The sequence below is a fragment of the Lepisma saccharinum genome, unplaced genomic scaffold (assembly GCF_977018435.1).
Source record: "Lepisma saccharinum unplaced genomic scaffold, izLepSacc3.1 HAP1_SCAFFOLD_453, whole genome shotgun sequence".
Lineage (NCBI taxonomy): Eukaryota > Metazoa > Arthropoda > Insecta > Zygentoma > Lepismatidae > Lepisma > Lepisma saccharinum.
In genome coordinates this window covers 105868-119136 of record NW_028143149.1, presented here as the reverse complement: position 1 = coordinate 119136, position 13269 = coordinate 105868, and the positions used below count along the sequence as shown (strand labels likewise).

General features: G+C 36.7%; 1 protein-coding gene across 1 annotated transcript in view; it reads right to left on the bottom strand.

Moving 5' to 3' along the window:
* Positions 1–7668, bottom strand: part of LOC145982845 (far upstream element-binding protein 2-like) — a 46526-nt gene extending 38858 nt beyond the window's left edge. The window contains exon 1 of the mRNA XM_083116209.1: positions 7651–7668. Coding sequence (XP_082972335.1) covers positions 7651–7653 — 3 coding nt within the window. The 5' untranslated portion in view covers positions 7654–7668. The remainder of the gene's footprint in view (positions 1–7650) is intronic.
* Positions 7669–13269: the final 5601 nt, after the last annotated feature.

Here is a 13269-nt window from a genome sequence, read left to right as displayed (position 1 = left end):
CTGCTTGAGGCTTGTTTTAATGGATTTTTCTCGTAAGGCATGAGCCTTATTTTCTCGCAGTGTTGTTAGTTTCTTACTCGAAAAAATCACCAAGGTTTTTGGGTTTAACCTAACCTAAAGCAAGGAGCTGGCAACACTGCTTGAGGCTCACTTTAATGGTTTGTTCTCGTAAGGCATGAGCCTTATTTTCTTGCACTGTTGTTAGTTTCTCACTCGAAAAAATCACCAAGGTTTTTGGGTTTAACCTAACCTAAAGCAAGGAGCTGGCAACACTGCTTGAGGCTTGCTTTAATGGTTTGCTCTCGTAAGGCATGAGCCTTATTTTCTCGTAGTGTTGTTAGTTTCTCACTCGAAAAAATCACCAAGGTTTTTTGGGTCTAACCTAACCTAAAACAAGGAGCTGGCAACACTGTTTGAGGCTTGCACCTAACCTAACCTAACCTAACCAACCCAACCCAACCCAACCCAACCCAACCCAACCTAACCTAAAACAAAGAGCTGGCAACACTGCTTGAGGCTTGCCTTGCAGCATTGCCAACATCTTACTTGAAAAGTTACCAAGGTTTTTATTCGGTCTAACCTAACCTAAAACAAGGAGCTGGCAACACTGCTTGAGGTTTGCACCTAACCTAACCTAACCTAACCTAACCTACCTAACCTAACCTAACCTAACCTAACCTAACCAACCTAACCAACCTAACCTAACCTAAAACAAGGAGCTGACAACACTGCTTGAGACTTGCCTTGCAACGTTACCAACATCTTACTTGAAAAGTTACCAAGGTTTTTATTCGATCTAACCTAACCTAAAACAAAGAGCTGGCAAGTTTGCTTGAGGCTTGCCACAGTGCATAAAACAATTTTTTGCCAACCTACACACACTGGGCAAGGAGAGCTGGCAACAAACACACACTGCTGTAAAAGAGAGATGGATGGATGGCAACACAGTATGTGTGTGCGTGTGTGTATGTAGCATTATTAACTAGAGTTGGCAACCCACTTACAACTAAAAAAAATAGAGATGCCAATGTTGCTGTAAGAGAGAGAGACCTAGAGCTGGCAGCAGTGGTGAGCAAATACGCATTATTTCCAAGTCCCCGGCACCAATGTATATTGTGATTTTTGTAAACCTCTCTCGCGAGAACGATGTGCTGCACACACGTGCGCTGGTGCTTTTATTATTTTCGTATTGTGACGCAAACAAACAAATAATAATTGTTTTTTTTTTTTTAGGATTTCTGCCCCCTAACCCCGCCAGGGTGCGTGGTGCCCAACCCAAAAAGGTTCTAACGGCTGCGGGTGTAGATAACCACACTTCTATAGAGTTTTGTGTGTTTGTTTTTGTCCTATGGGATATTTTTGTTTGTCAAAAATTCGAGATATTTGCAATTTAAGATTTTTTTAATGCTGGACTTAGAAAATTTTTGGAATATTTTTTTTTTGTTTCATGACGACCTATGTTTATTTTGGTATGGGAGGACAGAGGACACCGAGACGATGCTAATGCAAGAAATCCTAGCTCTCTATGATTATTTTTTCGAAAGTTACGAGTGATCAAAAATATTTTTGGCAATTGGCCCACTCTTGACCTCCAAGAACTTCCGAAAATTTTGTACACGTACTCTGCATCAAAAATATAGACAAAAGGGTTAACGGGGAGGATTTTTGCACTATCTCTCTCTCTCACTGTTTTTCGAGATATTTCCAATTTAATGCTGGACTTGGAAAATTTTTCGACAGATGGGGGTTAAATTTGCTTTCATGACAACCTATGTTTTTTTTTGTTAGGAGATTAAAGAGGATGCCGAGACTCGACCGATGCACTAAACCCGATTTTTCTACGACTATTTGTTCAAAAGTTGCGAGTGATTAAAGTTTTGGGAGGTGGGCTAACTTCTTACCTCTTGGCCCCAGGACCACCAAAACTTGGTACACGTATTCTCCACCTCCAAAATCGACAGAAAAAAAAAAAAAGGTAACTTTGCTACCGGGATGGGGGTGTTTTTTTTTTGATAACACTGTGACCCTGCGCTTGGCAGCCATATTCTAATTTTTATTTTGTACAGACAACATTTACTGATTAGAGGATGTAAAACTCAGTTATACTTTAACATTTTATCGATAATACTGAATGCAGAAAAATTGTAAATAATAAAATAGCCTATTATATTTTTTAATATGAGTAGTAAATAGGTGGAAATAATTGTCATGTTTGTTTGGCATTTTTCGTGCGGTGTGCCTGCGCCCCAGAGCGTGGTGGGTGAAGTTTGGGGCTGACACCTGGCGGGAAAAGTGACAACCGTACTACAAGGGGACATGTAGATTCGGATGACTTGGACGTGACTTCGATGGCACGCGAGAGCAACGGGAGAGAACGGGACGGAGCGCTTGCCAATCCGGACACGGCCAACCTAACCTAACCTAACCTAACCTAACCTAACCTAACAAGTCAACTTCTGCAAATATTCCCCGAGTGTGCGTGCGTGTGACGTTGACCTGTTAAGAATGTCATGTTAATAATACTATAGTTCAAATCACAAACCCTGACATTTTTTGTAAACAAAACCACCTGCATGCAGAAAGTATTGCAAACTTATAGGAGTAAAATAATCCATACGAAAATCCAGCGTTGTTACAGGATTTATTACGTAAGGTAAAATAATGGCAAATTTGTAGTATGGGATATGCTGCCGCAAATGACGCCTTATTTTAAACCCAATGTTTTTTTTTGTACTTATTGCTTTATTTTTATGATTAATTTTTTGCATCAGTAATCAGTTTACATAAATTTGGCTTTTTTTTTTTTTTGCATGCGAATTGAATATATTTTACTTGCATTTTTTTTAGACAAAATGGTAATGTATATTTCTAAGGATGATATAGATAGGAGTGTATTTGAAATATGTTTGTAGATTTTATGTAAATTGTATCTTATGTAAATAAAATATATAATGGGCATAAACAGCCATATGCAATGCTGTAAGTCTAATAAATATATTGATGATGATGATGACAAAGGAAGTTAGTAAATTTATTGTGGTTGGAAATTTTGACAAGCATCCTAATAACGATTTTTGTTCCGCCAAATAGAGTGCACTTCGTAAAATAACTTGGTGACATGGCAAGGCAAAATAAATGTGAACATTTTTTGTAGTAATATGCATTGTAATTTTCAATGAGCTTAGAGATTTGTGCACATAATAATATTTTATAACATTGGTTATTTTTCTAAAAATAATCGTGTGAACAGCAAGGAAGAAGTGCAACTTAGTAATATTGCCTGACTTATTCTTAGAAAAATAACATGCCGAGTTTTGTGCATGCGGGAAGGTCTCAGTGTTCTCCGAACTTGTTTTTAAAACACCAGCAAGGACAGCCTTTGAAAAGGGGTGAGAAACAGATTCTACTCAATATTTATGTAACGTTCTGTCAGTGGTATTCTGAGAAACCAGTAAATGAAGTGGCTAAGTTGGTATCCCAGTGCAGTGGTGTGTCAGTGTCTGCAGTTGTAAGGGTTATGAAAGAGAGAGAATGACCGGGGAGAGTAACAATGTATGCGACTGCATATTCGTCGGAAGTTTTGAGAGCGGGTTCTCATATTCAGAGGCTCTTATATAAAATGAATAGGTGCGGCGAACTATGAGTGTAACAGCAAATGATTGCGGTCATGGATTAGCTGATGCGGAGTGATACATCGAATTGGTGAGACTGTTTGTTTACAGAAGGTGTCAGGGTTTGTGATTTAGACCTTAGCTTGGATATGTCATAATTTTTTTTTATAGAGAAAAGAGAGAGAGAGGGTCATGTAACTGGTGATTTGTTTGGCTAAGGGGAATTTTCTGAGAATTTTTTCTGCGTAGAGATTGATGTGCTTATGTACTCTTCCTCTATAGAAGGTCATATAAAATGTGCTAATTGGTTGGCTAAGGAGGATTTCCTGATTAGTAAATTGAGGTTATAAATACGTACGTATAATATGGAATGCTAAAGCTCAGTACTTGGCTCTCTCAGGGATTCGAATTCTATTAGGTTAAACAGCATAGAAATTTCACAGCAAGAATTCTCATATTTACTGACAATATTTTTAACAACCTGTGTTGTGATTCCACTATAAACTGTATACAAAATATGCAGTTCCTAGAATGAGATGGACGAGGCTTATGAACCTCGACCTATATAGTTGTACAATCTGGCAATGAATGGATGTTTTTTTTTATTAAGCATAGCAGAGTGTTTTTGCTTATTTTAATATCAGGCAACAATGTTAGAAAGTGGCCCCCAAGAATACAATTTAAAATCACTAATGTGATATGAATTTTTTTTACTTGAGTGTATTTGAATATGAAAGTGAGGTATTTTGAATAATTGAGGAGAACAATCACAAATAAGCTTGCAACGGTATTGGGAGGGGTTACGAGTTTAAATTTTAGACGATTTCTGTTAATCTGCTAAGGCGATATCAGTACGAAAATTTGTAAAAAAGAAGAGGCAATTTTGGTTAATGGCAACGATGAGGATGAATAATGATAATTATGATGAAATTGATGTGTGCGGCACTTGGAAAACAAAACTTCAAAGTGTATTACACCAATAGCTACCCCCTCACCAAATACAAGGCAGTTAACAGAGGTGTATATTTGTTGGTTTATGAGTCTGAGGGCTTAAGTTAGTATGTTCACTATAGCTATACATATTAAAAAAAGAAATGACCTGAGCAATAAAATATAACAATACCGATCCTGACTTTTTTTTTTGTCGGATGACGTAGTGGTAATGTTGTTGCAATCACACCTCTGATGGCGTATAGACTTAAATGTTTTGCATAACATGAAATACTGTTAATGGGGATGTGTTGTTTCTAATGTTCAATATAGAAAGCAGATAACAAGAAAAAGAAGAAAAAAAATGTTGCAGGTAGATACGGAGCCTCAACCCAAACACATATATGATTAGACAGGATGTCAACAATGCATTCATAACTAACATGTGATTAATTCAAAAAATTGAAATAGTACAGTGGGGAAACCACCAACTAACTAACTCTCTAGGCTTTTTAAACCCGAAGAGAGCAAAATACAAGCACAAGCGTAAATAATTAAATAAGTTACAAGGGGTTCAAATTTTTTGATTTAGGTATGGATGCAGACAGGTACTAAGTTTTGTGTGTGAACACAATTGATAATGGAAAATCCTCTTTAATATAATAACATAGTGGTAATGTGTGTTTTGTCTTGTTCCTATCGATAACACAGGCAACACAGGTATTCCATCTGTCCCTATTTTTGAGCAAGTTCTATATACTTTTTTCCATCCCTACCGATTTTTTAGGTCCATCTCAACTTTGTCCTCTCCATCTTCGTCTTGGTCTTCCTACAGGTCTCTTAAGTGGAGTTTCGATATTTTCGACACCGTCATTTGCGACACTAAGGCAAAAAACAGGTTTTTTTTCCCGTCATAAGCGACACTGCTTGGATTTTCCCCTACGATTTCTAATTAGTTTACCAGAATTAGCGACATTTGCGTACGTGCAGCAGCAATAGCGTCTCTGAAGAAAGTATTTCCCGAGGCTCAGATCAGTGGTTGTAATTTTCACTTTAACAAATGTTTGTGGCGAAAGGCGCAGGAGTTGGGACTGACAAACGATTACAAAACAGATCCAGACGTGCGGCTGTGTATAAGAATGTGTTCAGCTCTGGCTTACCTCCCTGTGCTGACGTCGATGATAGATGGCTGTGTGTGTGATGGAAGATGCACCAAATCGCGACATATTGAGAATTTTTTAGATTATTTTGTTGAATAGTGGATGAACAACTCTGATTTCGACATATCCGTGTGGAACAACTCCCAACAGCGGTACAGGACTAGCAATACAGTCGAGAGATAGAACCATACAGTTAATGTATTGACGGAAAAGTCAAGTCCTAACGTGTACCAATTAGTGAAGACTTTAGATTAGAAGCTGTGTACAACGATTACTTAAGTGTGAGGAAGGTTTTGAATCTTAAAGGGAAACGTAGACGACGTCAGTGCATTACATTAGATGAGAGAATACAAAGAGCGTTTGCCGACTATGAAATGCATAGAGATCATAAGTGTTTTTTTTGAGGAGAATGGCGCACGTTTAGAAAATAGAATCAAAATAGTAAGATGCTGGTTCAACTACAAGAGAAACTACACATTCTACATTTCTATATTGACAAGGGATTGCAGTCTTCTCCTATACCCACAAGGGATCTAAACAATCAGTTATTGACAAAGGATAAATATATCCAGCTTTTAAACACCCAGCTTCCATGATGCCATTGTGAAGGAAAACTAATAAAGGTTTTAAAAAACACACAAGCTTCCATGATGCTGTCAGTCCTAAGCCTGGGAAAAGTGTGACTGGAAGCTATTTGCACTTTGTGTCACAGATGACGGTGTCGCAAATGTCATGGAATATATTTTCCATAGTGTGTCGCATATGACGGCAGAAATGCTAGTGTCGCATACGACGGTGTCGCAAATGTCGTGGATTCCTCTTAAGTAGGATTAATTCAGGAAATGGATGTTACTTCTCTCTTCATAAACTTTTAACTTCTAGTTTAATATCTAAGAAACTAGAAGTTAAAATATACAAAAACAGTAATTTTGCTTGTAGTATTATATGGGTGTGAAACTTGGTCTCTTATATTGAAAGATGATCATAAATTGAGAGTATTTGAAAATAAGATCCTTAGGAAAATATTTCAGTCTAAAAGAGATAAAGAAACAAGTGAATGGCGAAGGTTACATAATTTAGAAGTACGTAATTTATGTTTGTTTCCAAAATATTATTAGATTGATGATTAAATCACGAAGACCTAGGTGGGCACGAATGAGGAAAGAATAAAGGAGAGTTTACAGGAGTCTTGTTGGGGAAAACCTGATGGTAAGAGACCAAAACGAAGATAGAGGTGAACCTAAAAAGAAATCGGTAAAGATAGAATGGAATATATAAATCTTGCTCAGGATAAGGACAAATGGAAAAACTATATTGCTGCAGCCATGAATTTTCGGATTCAAGAAGGCTGGAGAGTTAGTTAGTTAATTGATATTCAATGTAATATAATTTAACATATTTCAGAAACCAAAAGGCAGCAACATGGTACTCATATTGACAAGGGAATTCCTACAAAACTTATTTTTTTTGTCGTATTCGTCCAGAATTGCGTCTATCTCTCTCGTTCTTATATAAACGTTTCAACGTTCCATCGGATGCATCAGCATCGTTTAACGAAACGTTTCGACGTTTCTTAACACGTTAACAAACGTCGAAACGTTTCGTTAAACGATGCTGATGCATCCGATGGAACGTTGAAACGTTTATATAAGAACGAGAGAGATAGATGCAATTCTGGACGAATACGACAAAAAAAATAAGTTTTGTAGGAATTCCCTTGTCAATATGAGTACCATGTTGCTGCCTTTTGGTTTCTGAAATATGTTAAATTATATTACATTGAATATCAATTAACTAACTAACTCTCCAGCCTTCTTGAATCCGAAAATTCATGGCTGCAGCAATATAGTTTTTCCATTTGTCCTTATCCTGAGCAAGATTTATATATTCCATTCTATCTTTACCGATTTCTTTTTAGGTTCACCTCTATCTTCGTTTTGGTCTCTTACCATCAGGTTTTCCCCAACAAGACTCCTGTAAACTCTCCTTTATTCTTTCCTCATTCGTGCCCACCTAGGTCTTCGTGATTTAATCATCAATCTAATAATATTTTGGAAACAAACATAAATTACGTACTTCTAAATTATGTAACCTTCGCCATTCACTTGTTTCTTTATCTCTTTTAGACTGAAATATTTTCCTAAGGATCTTATTTTCAAATACTCTCAATTTATGATCATCTTTCAATATAAGAGACCAAGTTTCACACCCATATAATACTACAAGCAAAATTACTGTTTTTGTATATTTTAACTTCTAGTTTCTTAGATATTAAACTAGAAGTTAAAAGTTTATGAAGAGAGAAGTAACATCCATTTCCTGAATTAATCCTACTTAAGAGGAATCCACGACATTTGCGACACCGTCGTATGCGACACTAGCATTTCTGCCGTCATATGCGACACACTATGGAAAATATATTCCATGACATTTGCGACACCGTCATCTGTGACACAAAGTGCAAATAGCTTCCAGTCACACTTTTCCCAGGCTTAGGACTGACAGCATCATGGAAGCTTGTGTGTTTTTTAAAACCTTTATTAGTTTTCCTTCACAATGGCATCATGGAAGCTGGGTGTTTAAAAGCTGGATATATTTATCCTTTGTCAATAACTGATTGTTTAGATCCCTTGTGGGTATAGGAGAAGACTGCAATCCCTTGTCAATATAGAAATGTAGAATATGTAGTTTCTCTTGTAGTTGAACCAGCATCTTACTATTTTGATTCTATTTTCTAAACGTGCGCCATTCTCCTCAAAAAAACACTTAAGATCTCTATGCATTTCATAGTCGGCAAACGCTCTTTGTATTCTCTCATCTAATGTAATGCACTGACGTCGTCTACGTTTCCCTTTAAGATTCAAAACCTTCCTCACACTTAAGTAATCGTTGTACACAGCTTCTAATCTAAAGTCTTCACTAATTGGTACACGTTAGGACTTGACTTTTCCGTCAATACATTAACTGTATGGTTCTATCTCTCGACTGTATTGCTAGTCCTGTACCGCTGTTGGGAGTTGTTCCACACGGATATGTCGAAATCAGAGTTGTTCATCCACTATTCAACAAAATAATCTAAAAAATTCTCAATATGTCGCGATTTGGTGCATCTTCCATCACACACACAGCCATCTATCATCGACGTCAGCACAGGGAGGTAAGCCAGAGCTGAACACATTCTTATACACAGCCGCACGTCTGGATCTGTTTTGTAATCGTTTGTCAGTCCCAACTCCTGCGCCTTTCGCCACAAACATTTGTTAAAGTGAAAATTACAACCACTGATCTGAGCCTCGGGAAATACTTTCTTCAGAGACGCTATTGCTGCTGCACGTACGCAAATGTCGCTAATTCTGGTAAACTAATTAGAAATCGTAGGGGAAAATCCAAGCAGTGTCGCTTATGACGGGAAAAAAAACCTGTTTTTTGCCTTAGTGTCGCAAATGACGGTGTCGAAAATATCGAAACTCCACTTAAGAGACCTGTAGGAAGACCAAGACGAAGATGGAGAGGACAAAGTTGAGATGGACCTAAAAAATCGGTAGGGATGGAAAAAAGTATATAGAACTTGCTCAAAAATAGGGACAGATGGAATACCTGTGTTGCCTGTGTTATCGATAGGAACAAGACAAAACACACATTACCACTATGTTATTATATTAAAGAGGATTTTCCATTATCAATTGTGTTCACACACAAAACTTAGTACCTGTCTGCATCCATACCTAAATCAAAAAATTTGAACCCCTTGTAACTTATTTAATTATTTACGCTTGTGCTTGTATTTTGCTCTCTTCGGGTTTAAAAAGCCTAGAGAGTTAGTTAGTTGGTGGTTTCCCCACTGTACTATTTCAATTTTTTGAATTAATCACATGTTAGTTATGAATGCATTGTTGACATCCTGTCTAATCATATATGTGTTTGGGTTGAGGCTCCGTATCTACCTGCAACATTTTTTTTCTTCTTTTTCTTGTTATCTGCTTTCTATATTGAACATTAGAAACAACACATCCCCATTAACAGTATTTCATGTTATGCAAAACATTTAAGTCTATACGCCATCAGAGGTGTGATTGCAACAACATTACCACTACGTCATCCGACAAAAAAAAAAGTCAGGATCGGTATTGTTATATTTTATTGCTCAGGTCATTTCTTTTTTTAATATGTATAGCTATAGTGAACATACTAACTTAAGCCCTCAGACTCATAAACCAACAAATATACACCTCTGTTAACTGCCTTGTATTTGGTGAGGGGGTAGCTATTGGTGTAATACACTTTGAAGTTTTGTTTTCCAAGTGCCGCACACATCAATTTCATCATAATTATCATTATTCATCCTCATCGTTGCCATTAACCAAAATTGCCTCTTCTTTTTTACAAATTTTCGTACTGATATCGCCTTAGCAGATTAACAGAAATCGTCTAAAATTTAAACTCGTAACCCCTCCCAATACCGTTGCAAGCTTATTTGTGATTGTTCTCCTCAATTATTCAAAATACCTCACTTTCATATTCAAATACACTCAAGTAAAAAAAATTCATATCACATTAGTGATTTTAAATTGTATTCTTGGGGGCCACTTTCTAACATTGTTGCCTGATATTAAAATAAGCAAAAACACTCTGCTATGCTTAATAAAAAAAAACATCCATTCATTGCCAGATTGTACAACTATATAGGTCGAGGTTCATAAGCCTCGTCCATCTCATTCTAGGAACTGCATATTTTGTATACAGTTTATAGTGGAATCACAACACAGGTTGTTAAAAATATTGTCAGTAAATATGAGAATTCTTGCTGTGAAATTTCTATGCTGTTTAACCTAATAGAATTCGAATCCCTGAGAGAGCCAAGTACTGAGCTTTAGCATTCCATATTATACGTACGTATTTATAACCTCAATTTACTAATCAGGAAATCCTCCTTAGCCAACCAATTAGCACATTTTATATGACCTTCTATAGAGGAAGAGTACATAAGCACATCAATCTCTACGCAGAAAAAATTCTCAGAAAATTCCCCTTAGCCAAACAAATCACCAGTTACATGACCCTCTCTCTCTCTTTTCTCTATAAAAAAAAATTATGACATATCCAAGCTAAGGTCTAAATCACAAACCCTGACACCTTCTGTAAACAAACAGTCTCACCAATTCGATGTATCACTCCGCATCAGCTAATCCATGACCGCAATCATTTGCTGTTACACTCATAGTTCGCCGCACCTATTCATTTTATATAAGAGCCTCTGAATATGAGAACCCGCTCTCAAAACTTCCGACGAATATGCAGTCGCATACATTGTTACTCTCCCCGGTCATTCTCTCTCTTTCATAACCCTTACAACTGCAGACACTGACACACCACTGCACTGGGATACCAACTTAGCCACTTCATTTACTGGTTTCTCAGAATACCACTGACAGAACGTTACATAAATATTGAGTAGAATCTGTTTCTCACCCCTTTTCAAAGGCTGTCCTTGCTGGTGTTTTAAAAACAAGTTCGGAGAACACTGAGACCTTCCCGCATGCACAAAACTCGGCATGTTATTTTTCTAAGAATAAGTCAGGCAATATTACTAAGTTGCACTTCTTCCTTGCTGTTCACACGATTATTTTTAGAAAAATAACCAATGTTATAAAATATTATTATGTGCACAAATCTCTAAGCTCATTGAAAATTACAATGCATATTACTACAAAAAATGTTCACATTTATTTTGCCTTGCCATGTCACCAAGTTATTTTACGAAGTGCACTCTATTTGGCGGAACAAAAATCGTTATTAGGATGCTTGTCAAAATTTCCAACCACAATAAATTTACTAACTTCCTTTGTCATCATCATCATCAATATATTTATTAGACTTACAGCATTGCATATGGCTGTTTATGCCCATTATATATTTTATTTACATAAGATACAATTTACATAAAATCTACAAACAAATTTCAAATACACTCCTATCTATATCATCCTTAGAAATATACATTACCATTTTGTCTAAAAAAAATGCAAGTAAAATATATTCAATTCGCATGCAAAAAAAAAAAAAGCCAAATTTATGTAAACTGATTACTGATGCAAAAAATTAATCATAAAAATAAAGCAATAAGTACAAAAAAAAAACATTGGGTTTAAAATAAGGCGTCATTTGCGGCAGCATATCCCATACTACAAATTTGCCATTATTTTACCTTACGTAATAAATCCTGTAACAACGCTGGATTTTCGTATGGATTATTTTACTCCTATAAGTTTGCAATACTTTCTGCATGCAGGTGGTTTTGTTTACAAAAAATGTCAGGGTTTGTGATTTGAACTATAGTATTATTAACATGACATTCTTAACAGGTCAACGTCACACGCACGCACACTCGGGGAATATTTGCAGAAGTTGACTTGTTAGGTTAGGTTAGGTTAGGTTAGGTTAGGTTAGGTTAGGTTAGGTTGGCCATGTCCGGATTGGCACGCGCTCCGTCCCGTTCTCTCCCGTTGCTCTCGCGTGCCATCGAAGTCACGTCCAAGTCATCCGAATCTACATGTCCCCTTGTAGTACGGTTGTCACTTTTCCCGCCAGGTGTCAGCCCCAAACTTCACCCACCACGCTCTGGGGCGCAGGCACACCGCACGAAAAATGCCAAACAAACATGACAATTATTTCCACCTATTTACTACTCATATTAAAAAATATAATAGGCTATTTTATTATTTACAATTTTTCTGCATTCAGTATTATCGATAAAATGTTAAAGTATAACTGAGTTTTACATCCTCTAATCAGTAAATGTTGTCTGTACAAAATAAAAATTAGAATATGGCTGCCAAGCGCAGGGTCACAGTGTTATCAAAAAAAAAACACCCCCATCCCGGTAGCAAAGTTACCTTTTTTTTTTTTTCTGTCGATTTTGGAGGTGGAGAATACGTGTACCAAGTTTTGGTGGTCCTGGGGCCAAGAGGTAAGAAGTTAGCCCACCTCCCAAAACTTTAATCACTCGCAACTTTTGAACAAATAGTCGTAGAAAAATCGGGTTTAGTGCATCGGTCGAGTCTCGGCATCCTCTTTAATCTCCTAACAAAAAAAAACATAGGTTGTCATGAAAGCAAATTTAACCCCCATCTGTCGAAAAATTTTCCAAGTCCAGCATTAAATTGGAAATATCTCGAAAAACAGTGAGAGAGAGAGATAGTGCAAAAATCCTCCCCGTTAACCCTTTTGTCTATATTTTTGATGCAGAGTACGTGTACAAAATTTTCGGAAGTTCTTGGAGGTCAAGAGTGGGCCAATTGCCAAAAATATTTTTGATCACTCGTAACTTTCGAAAAAATAATCATAGAGAGCTAGGATTTCTTGCATTAGCATCGTCTCGGTGTCCTCTGTCCTCCCATACCAAAATAAACATAGGTCGTCATGAAACAAAAAAAAATATTCCAAAAATTTTCTAAGTCCAGCATTAAAAAAATCTTAAATTGCAAATATCTCGAATTTTTGACAAACAAAAATATCCCATAGGACAAAAACAAACACACAAAACTCTATAGAAGTGTGGTTATCTACAC